Genomic DNA, 22,690 nt, shown 5'->3' with positions numbered 1-22,690 from the left:
AGAGAAAGGAACAGAGGGAGGGCAGAGAGAGAGAGGAACAGAGGGAGGGCAGAGAGAGCGAGAGCAAAAAGGAAGAAGGAGGATGAAAAGAGAAAGAAAGGAGAAGAAAGAAACAGACAGGCAGAATGAGTCTCTTAGCTACTACACACTGAAAATAGATGGTGACACAGCAACATTCTTTATGTGATTTATACCCAAGGAGGTAATAAGAATGACTTGAGCGTCATGCACATTGTGCCCTGAACCTTTTACACTATACAAACATATAGTACCTAACTAAACACCTACACCTCGACACCTCGCATAAAGTACCTAGGTACATACCTACGGACATGGAATGCGGGCTTGAATGGCAAAAGAAAGGCTTCTTACCACTAATACAGAATAGACTACCTCTTGTGAGACAGACTGTTGTGTTTTAGATGCACTTTAAACACAGTTCGGTCGGTGAGTGAATCTGACAACTCTGGCAAGACTGCCAGCGATGTAAGCGAAGCGTAATAAGCGGGTCGAAGGGCTTCCATGTACGAAGAAATGACAAGGCTCTGAATTAATTAATGTTTGTAATAAAAAATCATTGCAGAAGAAAATATGTCTAATGGCAGCCTGGGGCCTTGAGTGGTAATTAACTGGAACAGAAGCCTAGAATACTCTCTCCCTCCCTTTCTCTTCCCTCCCTCCTTTCCTCCCACTCTCCCTTGGCTGTCTCCTTTATCCCTCATTCCTTCCTTTTCTACTCACTGAATCTCCGTCCGCTTTTTATCCACTACTTCCTTCTCCATCTCCCTGTTTGTGTCTTTTTCTTACCCTCAATTCTCAGCCATCCTTCTCTCCGCTCCCTCTCATCAAACCTCTCTTCCTGTTTCTCCCTCCCTCCCTCCCTCCCTCCCTCCCTCCCTCCCTCCCTCCCTCCCTCCCTCCCTCCCTCCCTCCCTCCCTCCACCTCTCTTAATTCCCCCTCTCCCCATTGAACAGCAGTGATTGTGCACTTTGCCGCTCTGGTTGGTTTCCCTGGTGATGGCTAAGGCAGACACAGAGAAAGAAAGAAAGAAAGAAAGAAAGAAAGAAAGAAAGAAAGAAAGAAAGAGAGAGAGAGAGTGAGAGAGAGGGGGTGGAGTGAGAGGGGGGGGGGTGGAGTGAGAGAGGGGGTAAGAGAGAGGGAAAGAGTGAGAGAGAAAGAAGAAGAAGTAAATGCAGAGGAAGGGTGGATGAATAGGGGGCGTACTGTACAGTGTTCATCCAGCTGCATCAGTGTTCAGTCAGGTGGTCAGGTCAGTGAACAGAGGCAGCGTGGAGCTTGTTCTTTAGGGGTCAGCGCCGAGCAGTTTATCTCACAACATCACTGCGTCGATGTTGCTGCAGCACACGGTACCGACTCAACAGGCTAGGAGCAAGCAGAGTCTAGTGTAGCGATCTACCAGCTAGTACTTTATGTTCTTTCCGCGCTCATCTGCTCAGCGTCAGTATGCTTCTGCGTGAGGGTGTATGTATGTGTGTGTGGGGCAGAGATGGAAATTAGCACCACCCACCAGCCAAATGCGGGTGATTTTGTGTTATAGCTGGTAAACTCGCTTCGCCTACCGGCACCGTGGCGGGTAAATACAATTATTAAATGGCTGTTCTTGATGCTGTAGAATGCCCCATTCACTTGCATGGGGCTTCCCAACGTTCTGCAGGTCAATTCTTTTTTGATGACTGACCGTTGCTGTGTATAACTGACCGCCGTCAAGAGAAGTGGCCTTTTTGCCTCGGATTCACTTCTTTTGTAGCACTCCGCAAGTAGTCCGGTAACTTTTCAACCCCAGTGTACTCTGTTGCTTAGCGACGTCAGCTGATTTGAAGCCTAAAGAATGTTCAACGTCTATGAAGTTTAACGTCTTTGGCGAACTATTTCTCTGCTGAACAACACTACGAATGGTAACATATAAATTGTAAAAAGACACTGTGTCAAGTTATTTTTTGGGGGGTTTGTGTGTGTGTATGTGGGGGGGGGGCACTCACCCTCTCTCCAGAGCGTGGCCTTTTCTTTGGCCTGGTGGGCAGTGTGTCCTCTTTAGGGTTGGTGTCTATGGCCCAATAGGAGCCCTGGATAACACAGCAGAACACACATCAACACCACAACCAAACAAACACAACAGCATTGACTTTGGGGCCACATCATCCGGACCGTTCATATTCCCTCTTATTTTGTATTTTCTGTATCTAATCGAAATTATTTTTTTTACCTTTCGAAACTTTTGGATGATTCGAAGGGAGATGTTTGAAATTGTCATTGTCAAAAACAGATTCCTGGTGAATGGGCTGCATGTCTATAATTCTGGCATCTCCAGCTTTGACAGCTAACAGTAGCTAACTAGCTAGCCACAGACAAACATTACATTTACATTTTGGCATTTAGCAGACGCTCTTATTCAGAGCGACTTACAGTAAGTACAGGGACATTCCCCCCGAGGCAAGTGGGGTGAAGTGCCTTGCCCAAGGACACAACGTAATTTGCACGCCCGGGAATCGAACCGGTAACCTTCTGATTCCTAACCTGATTCCCAAACTGCTCACCCTGACTCCCCAAACGCCACTATTAATGGCACTAGCGTCACAACGTCAAAAACCTACGAGCGATTATCTACCTACAGTAGAACATCAGTTCAGTAGTTTGTTAGCTTCTGGAAGATAGCTAGCTAGCTAAAACGGCTAGAAGACAGCTGCAGAAACATCACAGGGACAGGCCAGGATAATAATGTCATGTAATGTAAGCTCCAGTTTCTCAAAGCACTGGATGTACTGGTAGCCAGCTAGCTAGCTACCAACCAGTTAGCCAATACTTTGTTCGCTTTTTTTTCCTGTATTTGCGCTGTTGAGATAATATTGTGGTGGGACTGATAGATTATTAAAGCAAGAAACCACGAGAGGGGTATCAAATGATGATCGCAAGTCCTGTAGAACAATCGATCCCATTCAAAATCCGAAAGATTGGAGTGGATAACACTACAAGCACAAGGCGGTTTTACCTAGCCTACTTATAGCGCGAATAGCCGGTCACATAGCCTCGATGACGAGTCTTCAGACAAGGACGTTGTTACGTAATGATCGCTAGATGGCGCTTTCATAGAGAAATGGCAACACCGGAAACATGCGTCGGCCACATGAAAAATTAGCTGTTTGTGTTTTATTTTGGTAGGTAAAGGAAAGCGGATTTGAAAATAACAATAAAATCTCAAAAGTTATTATTGTGGCAGATTTTTTCCAGACACATTTTGGGATTGCCTATGCTTGGGCTACATCAACATCAAACACCACAACATTAGACACCTCATGACGTAAAACTAAACCCAGGCCGTATCATACTGTATGGTTAATGTAGAAGTCTTGGTGTTTATACTGAATTAATTCCTAGACCATTTGTATCTAACGATTATGTAAATGTTGTGGAAGAAATTGCTATCCCCAAGGTTCCTCCAATTAAACCTGACCACCCCCGCTGTTCACAGAAATAGGTGATTTTTTTTAAACAGACAAAACACAGAAGTATTTTTGTTTATAATTTAAGAGTTATTTCCAAGGTATTCACAACTTTTATTTTTACTTGGTCTCCCGTTGCATAGAATCCTCTGCAGAGCTGCAGCTCCTTGACGAGGCTGAAACAACACAGAATCTTCCAACAGAAACAAGGTTCTACAAGCCATCCAGTAAATCAATCTCTGATAGAAACCCATCTACCAACTCTCTCTCTTTCTGTTCTCTCTCTCTCACTCGCTCCTTTCCTCTCCCCCTCTCTCTTTCTCAGACCCAACAACACTTGGCACACACAGCAAGCTCGTAATACGAGTACATACATGATTTATCTGCGTTCATCCCTAAGGTACCCCTCTCAACCCACAACACAGAAGAAGTCTACCCTCCTCCTGCACAGTGGCTGCCCCCCACAACCCCAAACCAGAACCCCCCCCCCCCCCCCCCCCCCCCCCCCCCCCCCCCCCCCCCCCGCCGATCCTATTGATTGGTACGAACATTGATGTTGGGTAAGGTTCTGGCCTGGTTCAAGTAAGGCTAATCAGGAGAGCATCTCTCCCTCTTTTTTGTTCAACTACAGGCCTCAGCCGAGGACTCCGCCTGAATTATTTAGTCTTTCTTTCCTCTTAATTCATTTTTCAATGGTTCCCCCGATCCCTACAGCCTGCAGAAACGTTCCCCCCAAATTGGTGAGCAGAACTTGGCTCTTGTTGGAAACTTAGAGAGGCTGATGTTCAGCCTAAAGAGCCAACGACATCACTTTTACATAAACTCAATAAGGGAACCTTCATAACCGGACCCAACACTCAACAGCTACACTTTGTTTAGTAACTGTGAGTTTAGTTAACTTTGTAAATGCGTAAGATTAGTTTGTAACTTTGGAAATGGGGGGCTTTCCTCAACACGTTATGCTACGTAGTCTGGCTTGTGCAGTGCCAGTGAGGACCAGAGTGTGCCACTCCAGCCCGACCTGGCAAGCACCACGCTTCCTATTCACATCGTCGGGTTTAATATTTCATATCGAAGCGCATCTCTGGAAGCTACAACTGGTGCAACTCATCCTAAGCCCATGCTTCCTCTGGCTTTACAGAATGCTTCCTTGGGGTTCAAAGGTCAGGAGGACGTGGGGGACCGGGGGTGATAAGGGGGGGGGGGGGGGGAATGGGGGGAGCGGTGCAGCAATGCAAAAGCGATTGTTGAATGAGCCTGGCGTCTATAGACATGTTCCTCCATATTATTCATTACTCCAGTATCACATTATTACTGTGCACAGTCAATATCTAGGGAGCATCAAACAGCAGTGAAACCAGCATTTGGTATTCAGTGAGGCAGTCTCTGTATCTAGAAATTGCTTTTAAGTGCACGTGTGTGTCAGCGTGTGTGTGTGTGTCTGCGTCTGTGTGAGAGAGAGATCGAGAGTCTGCATGTGTGTGTGTGTCCGTGAGTCTGTGTGTGGTTAAACCTTACTATTAAGATTTTACAAATAACATTCTGGTTTGATTTTTGTTTCTTTGAATAAAATATGCTGTAATTTGATGTGAGATGTAAAGTCATGGGCGTTAATGTATAAAATAAATACTTACTTTTCCGGGGTCGTCTTTAGAGCGAGGCACTTTAAGGAAACACTTGTTCAAGGACAGATTATGCCTTATTGAATTCTGTGAGTAGAAAATACGAGAGGAGAGAGAAAGAGGGAGAGAGAGAGAGGGGGGGGGGGGGAAAGAGGGGGGAGGGGAGGAAAGAGGGGGGAGGGGAGGAAAGCAAACCATGAATCGATGCAAACTTAAGCAGAACTTTTTTTTTTAATAGATGAAGTGACAAGACTAGGCATCTCCTCAGCATGGATACGAGTGATTTGTAGTGGCTACCAAGTCCAGACCCTAAAACTTCTCAATACATTATTAATTATCCACCTTCCATCAGCTGGTCAATGCAAGGACATTTAGCTCCTTTCTTCTATGTGAATATTCAGTCTAGTCATCCGCTCTCACGGCCTGTGCTGCAGTACGGTGAGAAACCCCCAGAGGTTCAAGCATTCTCCGTCATACTGTGGGTGTGGGTGTGTGTGTGTGCATTCATGTGTGTGTGTGTGTGAAAGCGAGCGTACATTCACATGCGTGTGTACGCGTGCATGAGTGTGTTTATGTGTGTGTGTGTGTTTATGTGTGTGTGCTATGTGTGTGTGTGTGTTATGTGTGTTATGTGTGTGTGCGTGTGTGTTATGCGTGTATGTGTGTGTGTGTGTGGTACAGTGAGAGAGGCCCAGTGAAGGCTGGCCTGACATGAACCTGTTCTCCTCCAGGCTCCATGCACTCATCTGGAGCTGCTAATTAATACTACAGGGGAGAGGAGGGAACCTATATTCTCCGTGGCTCCTTCCTTCCTTCCTCTCCTGCTATACCTTTCAATCCCTCCACAACCCTTTCCTCCATGTTTACTTCATCACCCTTCCATACAGTACCTCCCCCTACCATATGTCCCTCTCTCCCTCTGTCCATTCCTCTTTTTTTCTCTCCATTCCTCACTCATTATCCATCCCTCTCTCCCCCTCTCTCTCTCTCTCCCTCCCTCAGTTTCTTTCCCCCAATTTTTTTTTCTTCTTTCGTCTTGTTTTTCTTTCCTTGCTGAGTAGCTGTTGTTCCTTTCTCCACGAGAGGGCTGAGGAGGTAGAGAAAGAGCAGGGGGGGGTGGGGGGCATGGAACAGTGCAGAGCAGAGAGAACCTAGCTTGTCACCTCAGACTCCAGCACAATAATTCTGAAAATTAAGTGGAAGCAAATGTATTACCTGGGTGGAAGAATACAATGAATACATGTAGCTGTTCATCCTGAATAGTTCTAGAGAAGATGTACACATAAACACACCTACACACCTTCTCCTACCCTGTCACACACACACACACAGCACCAACCTCTTCCACACAAACACACAGCCACACACCAGCAATCTGTCCTACTCAACCACACACACGCCTCTTTGTCTGCGGAGGGGATGACATCATAGCCCGCCAGAGGACAGCTGTCTGTCTGCAGATGGACCTCATCTCTTCACAATGAGGCCTCTTCACCACGTACAGTAAAGCCCAGCTGTGGGCTTTACGGCCGTCAATGGAGACCTGTTCCCCAGACCCCCCGTTTGCCCTGCCTGGAAGCACCCATGTTGTCATGACACTAGGAGATGGCAGTAATACACTGAGTGGTTGCGACACAAACTGAGATAATGCAATTCGTAGCTCCGCAGCCGAGTCCGCCCACTCGTTGGATGGCATTCAGTGATTAATGAGCTTATTGGGCCCAGCTGGGGTTCAGCTGCCCAGCGCTAAATGGATCTCAGAGAAAAGCATCCTGCAGGGGAGCTGGAGGTGTATATGTGCGTGTGGTGTGTGTGTGGCAGGAGGGTGTGTGTGTGTGTGGTGTGTGTGTGGCAGGAAGGTGTGTGTGTGGTGTGTGTGGCAGGAGAGTGTGTGTGAATGTGTGTGTGAGGGAGGGAGGGAGGGGTAAACATATTACTTCCTATTTTCTGGATATATTTGAGGATTATGGATTTGGAGATTAGCAGCTTGCTATACGGATGAAGGTATTTCGATAGCATCGTGGTTATTATTAGTGGAGGCTGCGTTGGTAAGACCTTCTGATGATGATGATGATTCGGAATGTGACGCAGTCTGTTGCATAAGATGCACTTCATAAGCATGAGTGACTTTTAAAATGTAGGTTTTTGGGACTGCACTAGCAGCGGCAGATATGGAGGGGAGAGGTGGAGGGAGGGGGGGGGGTGGATGTGGAGGGAGAGGGAGAGATGGGCAGAGAGAGATGAAGGGAGGGAGGGATAGGGAGAGCAAGAGAGAGGGAGTGAAACAGAGAGAGGTCACATGTGTGTGTGTGTGTGTGTGTATATATATACACACATACATACATAGCTGGAATGCAGATGGCAGGGGGGTGCTGGGCGGGCGAGGCCAGGGGGTGGCAGAGTGGCGAGGCCAGGGGGTGGCAGAGTGGCAAGGCCAGGGGCAGCTTCAGCTCAGCGTGGTCACATATGGGTCAGGCCGAGGTGAGGAGGGCTGGGAGGACCACAAACGCTCCCAAACTCTGAAATAGGTCAGGTGGTGGGGGGGGGGGGGGGGGGGGGGGGCAAATGGATAGTTTTCTAATCACAGGATGTAGGTCAAAATATGTGTCAATCGTGTCGGATGGAAATACGGGGGAAAAACGACTACGACAGACAGAGACAACAGTGTATGTAGATTCCGTACTTTTAGAATTTTTGAATACCACAGCTAGTTATCTCACTTTGAGAGAACATTCCTAGTGAGATGAGGAGGAGGAGGATGAAGATGAAGCCAGGCAGTGTGAGAGGAGTGGGGAGGTAGCAGTGAGGTTAACACTACTGAGGGAGAGGGGGTGTGCTGTGTGCAGGGCTTCCACAGACAGGCAGTCAGCCCTAGTCAGCAGGATTCAGGACGTGTCTGTGTGTCTGTGTGTGTGTGTCTCCTCCGGTCCCTTTCAGCTGGAGTAGTGTCAGAGTTCTGGAGGACCAGGGCACACTGCCAGACTGTTACAGAGAGGGGACGAGGGGAGAGACAGAGAGAGGAAAATAATTTTAGAAATAGAGAAAATGAGAGAGAGAGACAGTGAGAGAGAGAAAGAGAATGGGTGAGAAATGGAGGAAGCAAAGAAGGAGGAAGGAAGGAAGAGTGAGAGAGGGGCAAGAGAGAGAGAGGGGGGGGGCAAGAGAGAGCGTGGGGGCAAGAGAGAGAGGGGGGCAGTATGTGGATGATTAAAGTTGGAGCAGGAGAAAGAAGACGTATGATCGAAGGCTTGGTTAAGAGTTTAGAGGCGTCTCGGCTCCATGCAGCCCATAATAAGAGAGGTATCCTCCAACAGCAGGCCTTGACACACACACACACACACACATACATACGCACACACACACACACACACACGTTGCATGCTGAGGGTGTCTGGCTGCATCCAACACAGACAAATACATATTCATTTCTTTTGATGCCCCCATCTCCCTGCACTGCACAGTCACTTCATAGATGCCATCCACGAGAGCTGTGTGTGTGTGTGTGTGTGTGTGTGTGTGTGTGTGTCGGTATGTGTGTGTATGTGTGTGTGTGTGTGTGTGACAAGATAGAAACTGGAGCTACTTCCCCCCCAGAGACCAACAGTAGCTAAGCACTCTGCACATCAATAACGCTAACACAGCTAAGCATGTGCCAACGCACATTACACCCCCCCAGCTATGACAAAGTCCTGTTCCTATCATCAACTGCTTTTTCTGTCTGCATCTCCCGCCTTCAGACCGTGATGGGCTGGCGCCCAGCTTAGAGCGTGGCGTTTTCAAGATGGTGGACATAGCGGAGTCAGGGGGCAAAGCCAGGTCAGAGCTGGCGACACAGCTGGGCGATGAAGTGACGGCCCTGTCAGGGCGAACTGTCTCCGAGGAGACGGGGGAGGGGGAGGGACTTCAAATACACACCACAGGCACCGTCCCAAGAGTTTGAAATAGCTTCCTTTCCTGCGTTCCCCCCCCCCTTCCCTGTTCACCCCCCCCTTCCCTGTCCCCCCCCCCCCCTTCCCTGTTCCCCCTGGTCTTTTGCTGCCTCCCACTTCCCCGAACCTGCTCTCTGGAGTGTGCACAACGAGAGTGCACGTGGAAGTCTGAGAGGCCTGGGTCTGGACCGAGCGAGGCTCTCTAGACCACTGCTATGCTGTCAGAGCGGAGAAGAAGCAGGGGAATCATAAAGGGGTTCAAAGGAGGGATGGTTTTGGGATGCCCCTCTTGCCACGCCATGATCGCTCCCCCATAATCCTGGCCACGCCTCTGATTCTTGGCCACGCCCCTGGGTGAAGGCCCCGCCCCTTGATGCTGGCCATGCCCCTGGGAGAAGGCCCCGCCCCTTGATCCTGGCCACACCCCCCTTGATGAAGGCCCCGCCCCTTGATCCTGGCCACGCCCCCCTTGATGAAGGCCCCGCCTTTGGCAGCATGCTTGTGTAGGAACGGGAGGAATGTGGGAGTAGGTGCCAACTGTGCCTGCAGGCAGATACTGCACAGACATGTCGCTGCTGCTGCTGCAGAGACGTCTACTCCAACACAGTCTCCACACCCATCATTAGACATTTGACAAGATAATACAATAATCCACCAGACACCAGACACCACCAGGGGGGGGGGGGGCGGGTAAGGGTGAGTTGGAGGGGCTATACTCGAGGGGAATCCCTTAGTGTTATTGAAGAATGGAATCCTGAAGCTAGTAGTACTTAGTCGTATATATTGAAAATCTCTTTTCATTAGTGCTGCTTAGCTGTTCGGTTTGCTGACTGGTAGCAGTGCTACTGTAACTAACACCAGCCTCGAGTATGATTAGGAATCCCGGTTTCATAAAAATAATTGCATGAAAATGCGAGCCATCGTCATCATTTCAATCTGCTGAAAAGGAAAAGGCAGTATTAGGATTATTGACCCAGGTGCCTGAGGAGTTTGCATCTGGACACGCACGCACACACACACATACACACACATCTGGCCGGCAGACAGGACAGGCGTGACATGTTAACAGGGAATGCTGGGATGCATGTAACAGCAATGTCTGGGTTGCCCGGCAGCAGAGAGTAAACACAGAGTGGTGAACAAAAAAGTGTTTCTGTCACCGACAAACTGATGCACTTTACTCAACAGTTCAACTTGTTTTGAACACACACACACGTCACGCCCACACACACAAAAACATTCCCCTGAAGACACATGGTGTCACCACACCCTCCGCACACAAGCCTTGGCCTTCAGTGCAGTGGAAGTCTGCTGAAGCCCCAGCCAGACCAACAGCTAGAAAGATGGGAGAAAGCCACCCCAATGCCAGGCCCCACTGCTCGCTTGAGGTCACTGTTGTGGCACTCGGCTGCCGTCGAAAGGTCAAAGTTCACCTAAGCTCGAGCGCCTTTTCCACCGTCACATTAAGCAATTAGCTGTGAGAGATAGCCTCTGGATATGGGGTTAGGTCAAGCAGCATAGCGCAAGGCTAATGGTTAGTGCAAGCGACCGAGCACGCAGTGCATTTTAAAGCGGTGTAAAAAAAGATTTAAGTGTAAAAAAACGATTCGATAGATTAGGCTAATCTGGTTTGAGGAAAGGTTAAACAACGCAAGGATGAAAAGGGTCAAGTAAACAGTCTAACAGCCAGGCTGGCTCGACTTGGGTCGAACTCGCCCGGGAGGCCCAATGGTAGGCAAGAGCTTTCAGACAGTCGGGGAAACTCTTTAATCCTTCGACCAATCAGAGTGAAAAGATGGTCCGTCTCTGAAGCAGCACACTAACCAGTGGGGCCTAGTTGGCCAGAGCGCAGGGATACGTGGGTGTAAAAGGGCGGCTGGGGCCAGAGCACAGGGCGTGAGAAAGTAGAGCGGAGCAGCAGAGTGCTCTGGAAGAGAGGGGTGGGGATGTAGACAGAGCCTTCTCCGGGGACAGCGCCGACCTGGTGGAGACGCGTGGAAGAGCGGCTGATCAGAGGAGGCGGTGATGCAGGAGACAACACTGCAACCACTCTTTGTGGATTTTGGTTTAACCTTTATTTGAACCAGGCAAAAACTTAAGAAATTCTCATTTAAAATGGCAGCCTGGCAAGTGGTAAAAGTCACTTGAGGGGCAATAGGACAAGATCTGGAAGTTAAAACAAGGATTCTAAGAGCACAACAGTGAAACAAAAGAAAAAGACCCACCCTTATTAAAGCACAACATGCGTAACATCAAGGAGCAAAATCAAAAAAAGAACCACAAGGAGATGACATCACGCGATCCATGAGAGTTTTTCCAAGACAATAGGCCCACAACAACAACAGTTCACTTGGACACCGACCCTCATCAGCCCAGTTTTATGCAACAACAATCTATTAGCAGACTTTAGCGGCAACTTTCACAGGATATGGAACATTCTAGACAAACCGTGGCACAACATGCCAGTCACCTTGGCTCAACAAGTCAAGAACCCTCCACACTTTCCACTCTCTCTGATAGGATGCAGACATCTTGCGACCTTGACTAGTTATCTGATTATAATAACTGGATGTATCCTGTGGCTAATGTGCCAGTGTGTTCAAAGCATCAACTGAGTGCGTGTGTTTGTGTGTGTGTGTGTGTGTGTGTGTGGGAGAGAGAGAGTGTTGTCCTGGCTTCAACTCTGCCTCTCCAGCACATCCACATTATCATAGTGAGCAGACGGAGTGCGTGTGTTGGGTAGCAAACTCACGCTCCGCTACCCCCCGCCCCCGCCGTCTCCTCCTCCTCTCTCCTGCCGAGCTGCACTGGCGTCATCTGTACACGGCACACGTTTGGAGACACACGCACAGAGGCCGTCTACAGATGGCACACACACACCTGTACAGAGGCCTACCTGAGTGTGGAGAGAACTAGAGCACGTGTCGTCTACTTGATGTGTATGTGTGTGTGTCTGTACGGATAAGTGCTTATATTCACGTCTGTATTTCTGTGCGTACACATATCCCATGCCCACGCACACACCCACACGCACACGCGTGTGTACGAGTGTCTGCTCCTGTGTGTTCCCGGTGTGTCCTCATCTGAGAGGCAGCCAGACAGACGCGCTGCCGGCCCCCCTGCTGAGTGCAGCTGATCCTCATCACCTGGGCTGTAATGAGCACGCCTGCGTTCTCCTTTGATGCTGATCGCTGGTGTGCACCCCCAGCCTCCCCGCCACAGGGCCAGACAGCATCCGGGGATAAACGTTAGCAGGTCCCCCCCCCGTCCTCACCCCACAGGGACGGCCTGGCGTTGCGCGCACGGGACGGCCCCGGTGTTTACGAGCGTTTCAAATGGGATTCAGCAGAGATGGCGGTGAGTGGGGTGATGGCGTGAGAGGGTCCACAGACTGTCGGAGGGAGTGAAATCTGCGTATGGCGTCGGTGAGAACGCACTTGGCTACTTTCTTTCTGGAGGGAGATTGCTCGTAATGACAGAAAGGTGTGCTCTTCGATCTATGGATTGTGAGTCGACTCGGTTCCCACAGCTCCACACAGAGCCCTACAGCTACAGAAGCTGACTTTTGTTTGTCAAACCCTTTTACTTTTCTTTTTTTTCAACCCCCAACGTCTGGCTGGCATGCAATTTAGCTCAGGAACAGTGTGTGGGAGATTAAAACCTGAAAATAAACACAGGTTTGTCAAAAGGAGAGTCGAGGGGGGAGAAAGACTCACTGTGGAAATCTCTGAGAGATTAAATGAGGGTACTTGAGGAACGTCGGCAGAGTCCCGAATGCAGGAGAGAAAGGGCTGCATCTATCCATCTCTCGGTTAATAAGGAGAAGGATTCCCCACACTCAGGCAGCGGGCCTACTAATCTGTCTCCCACAAAACCGTCACCTCTCCTCCTCATATTGCCTTGGATTTACATAGCACAATTGACATTCAGTGCAGACTTTAATAAAGGCACTGGAATGGAAGCTCATTCCATCACTCACCACTGTGACCTCTAACCCTTCGGCTTGCTGCAAAGCCCGGAGCTTGTGACTGGACCGTGGCTTTGACCGTTACTTGAGGAAAATGTTCGATTTAAAAGGGATTTCTATGGCAAACTATAGGAGGAATAATTAAAAAAAAGTAAGGTACCAAAAGGTGATAATGATCCTTTAAAGAGTCTCTTTTTCACACACACACACACACACTCACTCTCCGGCGTCCTACCTTCCAGCCGCTGCCAGCTTCTCTGTAGTAGGGGAAGTTGTCGCAGATCCACTGGTAGATCTCGCTCAGGGTCATCCTCTTGCGTGGGGAGCCGTTGATGGCGAAGGTGATGAGGCTGGCGTAGCTGTAGGGCGGCTTGCCGTCCCGGTGCTGGGACGCCTCTTCCTGGTCCAGGGTGGTGCCCGGGTCCAGCTGCCCGGCCTTCTTACCCGGCCCAGGCCCGTGGCCGTGGGGGTGGTGAGCGTGGTGGTGGTGGTGCCCGTGGTTCCCGCCGCGGTGATGCCCGCCGTCTGACTTCTGGATGGCTGCCAGCATGCTGAGCTGGGGGAGCCAGTCCATGGAGGTTAGGCTGCTCTCCAGTTCAGAGGTCATGGTGGGAGAGGTTGGAGGGTCAGAGGTTGGCGATGGGGGGCTGGGGGGGCGGAGGGGGTTCAGGGGCGGGGGGGCAGGAGACTCTCTGGTAGTTCACTGGATGGCGTTTGCACGGCGACCAATGCTGAAGTCTGTGGGAGCGGACAACAGAAGGTTTAATTCAGGACTGTTAGAGCTACATCTGAGTAGGGGTCAGATGGCTGAGCGGTTAAGGAGTCGGGCTATTAATCAGAAGGTTGTTGGTTCGATTCCCGGCCGTGCCATATGACTTTGTGTCCTTGGGCAAGGTATTTCACCCTACTTGCCTCAGGGACTTGTACTTGTCCCTGTACTTACTGTAAGTCGCTCTGGATAAGAGCGTCTACTAAATGTAATCTGAAACTAGGGATTGTGCAACGGATTGGGTGATCGGGTTCAGCAGTATGCAAGTGTTAACTTTCTAATTTTATGACAGCCCACACACTGCGTTTGCCTTCGCTGGAACAGAGGTGATCCATTTGCTATTTCTGAGCCACTCGACTTGGGTCAAATCCATCATTTTTTATAACCGAATAACATTTTGGTGAATGGTGGATACGGATATAGACTCGGGGACGCGCGATTCTTACTGTCTCCATGTCGTTCCATCCCTCCACGGCTCTGAGCATGCTTGGAACCCGCGGCGTCTGAAGGAGACGTTCTCTGGCCCGTGTTCACGTTGTCCTCATGGAGCTGCTTGGGCCTAGCCTGCAACAACACCCAGAACTGTCAACATCACAAAGCCACACCACACTCGCCCAGGAGAAGCACAGTGAACGGCAGCATATCTATGGCCTGTACAGAGTGAACTCACATTCAGATATCTAAAGCCTGTAGATATGGGTCTGTGTAGATATCCCACCGTACACGCCAAGCAACAAAAACACAATTTTTCTAACCGTGTCTTGACGCTCTTGTCATTTCTTCCTGCTCCGGAGGCGAAAAGGCAACTGGGCCTGCAGAGTAACTAAAAGCTGGGGAAATTGTTTTCACAAGTGCCTGCCAAATGGGGGGAACTGCTCTGGAGGAATTCCAACTCTCCAGAGGAACCCAAAAAGCCCCCCAGTACCAACTCCTCCACCCTACCCCCCACCCCCACCTACCCCCTTCGAACAATGTGCCTCGCTCTGCTGTCAAGTCCAAGCCCTGCCATGATCTGAACACACAGCCTCGGACACAAACAATGAAAGCGCTTGAGAGGCAGCCTAATTTACAGGCTATTTTTAGAGGGGTCCCGCTCCAAACTTGTGTGAGCAGTGAGGGTTTCGGCGAATACCGGCAACGAGACCTGAAATATGCTGTCAAGTCACAAATCTGACATGCTGTTTGGGATGCCTTGGGATGGGGGGGGCATGGTGATGCGAGTCAGGAGATAGGGAACTCTCAGCTGTAGTTCTAATCTGGAGAGGTGTTGAATCCTTGTACATGTACACTGACGTAACTGTGGTTTTATGAGGAAACCCAGGCAATGTATACATCGTATACGAACATATGGAATATTTACGGCACTTAATTCAATTCACTTTATTGATCCTGAGGGAAATTTAATTCAAAGGCTTCGCTTTGTCAGAGTCAAGGGCATATAATCTGGACCAGACATCCTTATTTTTTCAACCGACAATGAGTCTACAAATACCACAAAAGTATTACCTGCATCTACGATCCCACAAGATAACCTTCAAGCATCCTTTAACTGAGAAGAATTCACCATCCCACACATTCACATGCACCGTAGCGTCTAGCGCAACTTCAATGAGACTGTCCATCAGGAATACAAACTGTCTGCTCTCTACCGATTTACCCTTGAGAGAAAGAAAATGCAAAAAAATAAAACTGGGAAATACTTCTGCAAACTAGCAAACCGGCTTAATTACAAGTTGAAAAAACAAATGTTTAGCACACACTCATAAAGCCAAACAAGCTGGAGAAGGAGGGGGGGGGGGGAGGAGAGGAAGGAGGGGGCAAAATGCCTGGTATAGCTTTCGTGCCGCCACCCCCTTCTCTTCCTCAAGGCCCTGGCACTCTGGGAGAAGCCGGAGCCAGCCCCCCCCCCCCCCAATCCCAGGCAGCCATCTTAATTAGTCCACCTTTTTGCTGAGGGGAAGGTGGTGGAGGGAGAGGGGGAGGGAGAGAAGAAAAAAAAACAACACACAACAACAAGTTCTTATTTTCCCCTCATTAAGAGGAGGCTTGAGCTGCAAATCAGCCTGCCACAAGCCCCGACCTGCAGTCCTGCTCCTTCTATGGCTGTTATTGTTGTTGTTGTCGGGAGCTCTGCAGCGTGGGCCGCACAGTTGCGGTAGCTAGCGGTAGCGCCGGTGTTAGCCTAGCGCAGGGCTGGCATGACTAATAGAAGCAAGCAGAGAGACAGGGCACGACTCTGCTTCTGGGGAAGGACGTGGTAGCGGCAGACGGAGCTAACCCAGTCAACTGGTCCCTCAGTGACTGCTACAATCCCAGCATACCTGCGAGCTCTGCGCCTATTGTTGCTCTTAAGTGTTTGTATAGTTGCTGCTTTTCTTTGCCATGTTCGCGTCCGCAGAAGAAAGCCCAAGCCTGTGTGTTCTGAAGGACTTAAATATTACAGTTAATGAGGAACTTTGTGTGGTGGATTTCCACCGTTTTGAAGCCTCTGACTTGTGGATGTGTGTTACTGCCTAAACGCAGACATTTGTTAACCACAGATATGAAACAAGAAACAAAGCTTGGCCACAACCACAGTTTGTGTCAGTGTGACAAGGAAAGGTCCGCTTGGAAACTTGATTAGGTGAGACACAAGGAGTCAGGGACAGTGGCGAAAATCTGCTATCAATTTTGGGGGGGACGATTATATGACATTTTCTCAAGAGCAATTCCTGAGGGGGGACACCAAAATTACTGCTGTAACACATAGCCTACATTGTAATAAGTGAAATGTATATTGTTAATATTATTTAAATGTCCTTATTTATAGTGATTTATTGGGGGAGACAAATCCTATTTTGCCCAGGATGGGGGGTCGTGTCCCCCCCTGTCCCCCTGGGATCTTTGCCTATGGACAGGGACTCTGGCCTTTTACAAAGAGATGACTTCACGCAAGGACCACCAATGCATTCATTAACAAATGCTAATCAACTACAGTAATTAAAAAAAGCTTCCAAATGAATTGATGAAAGAAACACTGAGCTTACATGCTGTGAGCCTTCAAGATACAGCCCAAGAGAAAACAGAGCTTCAGATTGTTGTTTTGTTTTTTTAAGATTCCAAATATTTCTGTTGTTGAAAATGCTACTTGTTGCGTTTCTTGTTGCTCAGAAAACTCACGATGACAAAGATATAACAACTTATAACTTATTTATTAAAGTTTCTTCCAGTCACGCATATTACAGCCACCTTGACCATGCGTCCTTCTGACTCCCCCTTCCTGGTTCCTCGTCACATGACGTAGAGCCCAGTATACCACACTACTGCTCTGTGAATCCGTCTCCTTGCAGAAGGACTGTGAGACACCATTAGAATGCATTGTTATGGTGTTTTCCAACTAGATACAATCGCAAATCGTATGGCAGAGTGGTTAGGGAATCGGGCTATTAATCAGAAAGTTGTCGGTTTGATTCCCGGCCGTGCAGAATGACGTTGTGTCCTTGGGCAAGGCACTTCACCCTATTTGCCTCGGGGGAATGTCCCTGTAGTTACTGAAAGTCGCTCTGGATAAGAGTGTCTGCTAAATGACTAAATGTGAAGGTAAGTCACACTGCAGAGTCATTAACTCCTGTTCACTGAGAGGAAAGCAGCAGGCCCCGGTCCTGAGGCGGAATGGGAGGAAAGTGGGGATCCCTAGGTCAGTATTTCCAGGACAGTTAGACTAAATGTTTGTAGTGACATTGCTTGTAAAAAGGGCTACACAAATACAATTTGATTAGTGTATAAAGGCCCGCTCTCGTCATAATTGAACACATTTGCTCAGAAAACAGAATATCTTTGATGCGAGGTTTGAGGATCTCTAAAATCCTGTTTCACCTCTTGCCACTGTCACCATGGGTCAAGTGCCGCCGGACTTAAACAGCGATGAAACTTTCAGAAGTTCTGTACGAGCACTGATTAGTTTACACTTCAAGGAAAAGATTATACGCATTAGCCTAACACAGAGAGTGGCGACTTAGACTTGAACCGGCTAAAAAAAACATACAGTATGAACGCATTATTCAAAGCCTAGTCTGTCTACAGGCACAGCACTCTCTACACTGGGCATGAGGCTTTCATAACTGGGCATATTGTCCCTTTAAAAGAGTTTCACTGCGGCCTGTGTGTGATTGAATGTATTCACCCATTAGACTTTGTAGCTGTGATGCACTCACTCAGCTGAATGCATCACTAACAGCTAACAGCCCCCTGCTGCTCACAGGCTTTTAGACTGAGAGGGGCTTTGCAGTTCTGCATTTTAATAGAGAACTCTGAATGGAGTGGAAAGGGAGCAAGAGGGAGAGCGAAAGAAAGAGCGACAGAGAGAGAGAGAGAGCGAGAGAGAGAGAGAGAGAGAGAGAGAGAGAGAGAGAGAGAGAGAGAGAGAGAGAGAGAGAGAGAGAGAGAGAGGGCGAGAAAGAGTGTGTGTGGAAGAGAGCAAGAAAGGATGGTATCAAAATATTTTTAGAGGAAGACAAAATAATGACAAAATACACGCCTCCCAGAGGGTGTCGAGCTCGGGGGCTGAGGAGGATTCTGGGTAGGGCCTGTGTCATGTGGGAAGGCTAATGTGTCAAAAGAAGCCTGGCGGCATACCGAAAGCTGTCATGTCTAGGAGAATCGGGCATTAAAAAGAGAGAAAAGGGTCCAAAAAGCCAAAGCAAGAGTTGTAATTACTTTCCACTTCAATGCGACACAACTTATGGCTGCAAAAAGCCTAGTTCTACCATACTGAAGCAAATGCAGCTGCTCATATTTGGGCGGCTGCGTCTTCTGCTTATCTCTCAAGGAAGTTGAGTTAAGCCCTCTTAAATAGACATTACCATAGTGTGTCTTTGATGTTATCCTGTTTGCTCTCTGAGGGCTGGATCCAAGATGCACGCAACCACGTTGTGACCCACATTTTCACCTGGATCGCGCATTGATGTGAACGCACTGCCGTGCTCTCAGGGCAGCAGGGTATACACGGTGCGAGGCCCTTCCATGCCCAACAGCAGCTAGGACCGAACAGACCCACTGGGGACGACTTAGCTGAGATTAAGCTGCACCGGTTCTCAGAGCCGCAATAGGAACTGACTGAGGTCATAATGGAAAGCTTTTAGCCTATCCCAAGACAACCTGAAGGAAAACGGCGTACGTGGTCGACTCTGAACGTGACACCTTGAAACAGGACAAAGAGGGCCGGGCCAACCTCTCACACACGTGTAGGCTACCACTAACAACCAGGAACAGCAATCCTCAAAACTGAGATCTCGCGAACAGCAAAGTTAAAAAGGCGTATTTTGTCATAAATAAAATATGGGAGTGCAGTATTCCGACACTCCCCCTGCGAAGCGTCTCTGGGGACGGAAGGATGCTGTTTGTGAACTTAGCACAGTAGAGAAGCTACAGCTCTGCGTCACCAAGACTGAAACCGCATTCCCAGATCCAGCTGTATTCTGCAAGGAGTATTCCTCTTTAAAAATTCATTAATTTACAGCAAAAATAGATTAAAAGCGCCCAACTGCGCCAACTGAAAAAGTTTGGCTTGTGAAAAGCATTAATAATGTAACAAGCCCCCAAAACCTAGAGACATACGGCTTGAAGGAACGGCTTAGGTTGTGTTGCACTTTATAATAGGGAGTAATTTACATTTTTTATTCACGTATTCCAGCTTTTTGATGGTTGTTTATAATTACATTGTTTTACATACAAATTGTCTAACAATTGCTACTCATTACAACATAAATACTTGAGTCTAATAAAGCACTAAGTCCTTAACACCAAGGCTTTACATGAAAATCACACAAGAGAGCTTAAACTATGAATGGCAGCAGCATAATATGTCTGAATCGTTCTACAGAAATGTTTATCCTTGATTCCTCATCTCTCACAAATTCTCTATAACTTCCGGAATTTGCACTGCAGCTTGCACTCCAACTGTCAGATTCATTGAATGAATGATTTGGATTAATGAGCAAGCTTGCCACAATTATAAATCTGAAACTACTCTACTGTAGTAGTAGTGTTTGCAAAAATTGGTTGAATCACATTTTGTTCTAACATCAAAACCCCATAAATCATATTCAAATTGAATCAGGAATATATTTTATTTTTAAAAAGGGGAATTCAACTCCAAGAACTTCCACTGTTGGTTAGAGGCGCCATGTTGGGAGCAGGCCAAGCTGAATAAAGAAGTTAAAAGCACTCACAGTCAGTCTGGTGTCCATCCACCTGCAGGGGTCTGGTTACCCCATCTAATGGTGGGTCATTTAAATAATCACTTTAACAAGGGTCTTGTTTAGTCATGCTTTCAGGCAGAAAAAGAGCTAAAAATTATAAACGATGAAATTGGTATCATGCTAGGTCTGTAATATTCATGAACATGCTAGGTGAGAGATAACTGTAATTCCCTGGAGAATACAAGTGACCGTTACTGCCTAGTGTGCAGCTGACTGAAATAGAAGCCTCTTATTGGACAGAAGGCAGTGAGTGACATCTTGTTTTGTCAAAGGAAGAAACCATTAGTTCCAATATAAGACGTAACAAAGACCACGAAAACATGATTGATTCATATTATGTCTACATAGTGCTTATGTACAAAAAAAAACATTTTCATCAATTCAACATCAACATTTCATTCAATTCATACTGTATATCTGCAAAGACCAGGAATCAGTTCTAATTCCACTCACTTGAAGTTCCCTCATGCTCAATCACTAATTTTATGGCAGTGGTGCATTTGCTGACATTGACAGTAATTACAACGACCTTTCTGATATTAAAATACAAATCAGAAAACATTATGAGGGTTCCTTCTCTGCACATTTTAATGTGATTCTGCATAACATATTTTAATGAGGCATTAAGGGGTCTATGAGTGATCTATTGAGAATGTCTACAATGGCAATCAGTAGAGAGTGTGGCAGCTGTTCTGCAATTAAAAAGCCAAATTACCCTCAATCAACACCATTTAAGAGCGCACGTAAATCTCAGCACAAATAATGATGAGAAAAGGCTGCTCAGGAAGATCTCATCTTGATGGGAAGAAGATATTCGTATCAAATTGGGAACTAGGACTCTCTTCAGAAAGGAATATTGATATTGGATGTTGCCTGGCACCCTTTGAGGTGCTGTTACAAGTACTGGGTGTCGTCAATACAGCTGTTCAATGTCTTGAGATCTTTGCATAGGCAGACCAGTGATGGGGTCATACCGGCCAGGAGAAGCTTTGTGGCAGAATATAATCCCTACTAATGAGGGGGTTTGATTCGTTCGTCAAGTCCCTGTTTATTCCCAAAATGCTGTCAATTGAGTTGTAAACAAAACCTCAAATTGATGTAGGATGTTAGGAAAAACTCTGACAGAAAAGGAAACAGGTGATGAACCTTACCCTTGGACAGACTTGACTCTTGTCCAATTTATGGGTAGAGGAGTTTGCATTCATGCTACCAGCCCCACAGTCTTTTACGAGCTCAATATCACCCTTGCAGTTTTAGATGAGAATGTGCTGGCATGGACATAAACTTGTGATAGGTGTTTGCCTAATAACGAGAAGCTTCAACACTTCATTGTGGACTCTGTACCATCCCTGATTATCAAAACCGGGTTTAGTAATTAAACGTTGTCGGTTAATGTCATCTTTTTTTTTTTTTTACACTGACCCAGCGGATGTCACCAACTATAAAAAGAGCACCTCCAGTTTGAGATGGTCTTATACTTGAAAACTTTTTAACAGATTATCTACCGTAAATCGCTCTAAATCAATGTCGTCGAAGAAATTAAAATGCTACTTTTGACAATTTACTGTCGAGATTTGATTGGGGCACAGACAAATGCAGGAATGTGTTAGGTCGCTACTGACAGCAATGAGCTTCAGTGGCCACACTTCAAAAGTTAGGCTATATCCCGCCCATGCTGTCTTAATCTGGTCCATTATATTCAATGTACCGACAAATGCGCGTTATTCGTTAGACAACACGAACAGACCAATAGCCGCATTTCTAATTTGGTATACAGTAGGCTACTATGCACGTACTACATTGGGTTACCGATTTACAAAAAAAATAACATCCATAGTCTGATGTCAACTTATAGAAGTTCAATCATTATGTTCATAAGCCGTCTGGGCACAGACAGCAATGACAAACAGGAAACCTGTCAAGACCTGTTTGCAACACAATCCCAGAACTCATGAACATGTATTTGCCTGTCAGTATGATTTTTTTCTCCGAGCCTTGCTTACTGACATTCCCAAATTATTTTGCTGAGACTACTTACCCCGTGGATGGCTGCAAACCGGTTCAAAATGTACGGAGGTTCAGCGGTTCCACAACTGCACTTGAAAAATTCCTTCTTGGAAGAGGCTTTTAAACTTGAATCTAGAGCTGTCACTTTCGCTGCATGACTCGTTCCACCGTCAGGTAGATCAATGCTGTGGTCAGTTGAGTCCGTTGGGTTGTGAGACTTTACCCGCTATTCTGATTTGCTCGTTCAACAACAGGATCCCGGGTCTCCCTACTCCGCTCTCTCCTCTCTAGCCAAACCACCGGAACTACTTCCAATGCCAGCCGGAGCACGTTGAAGATGAATTCATGCACCACACAATCAGGACAAATGAAATCGCATTTAAACTAGCCCGTCCTTAATTAACTTTTACAGCTTCACATTGTTATTACTGCAAATTGCATGATGATCATTTTTACAGATAAGATTATTATTATAATCGACAGCATGTCATAGATATAGTGCATATTGCTGTTAATGAATATCTGTAATTGCAAGCAGACGGTCTATTGATATATTGATCCAAAAATAGGCGTTATATTTTATAATGAAAGAGTTAACGTGGTGATGCCTATCACTAATAACATCCCGATTATTATCAACATCAGATGACTTTACCATCTATTATAGAAAATGTACGCTGTCCTACGTTTGCTGTCTA

At 47.3% G+C, this 22,690-nt stretch overlaps 1 protein-coding gene across 1 annotated transcript in view; it reads right to left on the bottom strand.

Annotated features, from left to right (window-relative positions):
* The window catches only part of LOC124480191 (forkhead box protein J3-like), a 27,607-nt gene extending 4,949 nt beyond the window's left edge, over positions 1–22,658 (bottom strand). The window contains exons 1-5 of the mRNA XM_047039293.1: positions 22,024–22,658; positions 14,193–14,310; positions 13,213–13,715; positions 5,094–5,168; positions 2,002–2,085 (exon numbers count right to left, since the gene is read on the bottom strand). Coding sequence (XP_046895249.1) covers positions 2,002–2,085; positions 5,094–5,168; positions 13,213–13,584 — 531 coding nt within the window. The 5' untranslated portion in view covers positions 13,585–13,715; positions 14,193–14,310; positions 22,024–22,658. The remainder of the gene's footprint in view (positions 1–2,001; positions 2,086–5,093; positions 5,169–13,212; positions 13,716–14,192; positions 14,311–22,023) is intronic.
* Between the last annotated feature and the right edge of the window lie 32 nt (positions 22,659–22,690).

The sequence above is a fragment of the Hypomesus transpacificus genome, chromosome 18 (genome assembly GCF_021917145.1).
Source record: "Hypomesus transpacificus isolate Combined female chromosome 18, fHypTra1, whole genome shotgun sequence".
NCBI classification, from domain to species: Eukaryota; Metazoa; Chordata; class Actinopteri; order Osmeriformes; family Osmeridae; genus Hypomesus; species Hypomesus transpacificus.
The sequence above is the reverse complement of the archived record's forward strand: the minus strand, read 5'-3'. Positions and strand labels throughout refer to the sequence as shown.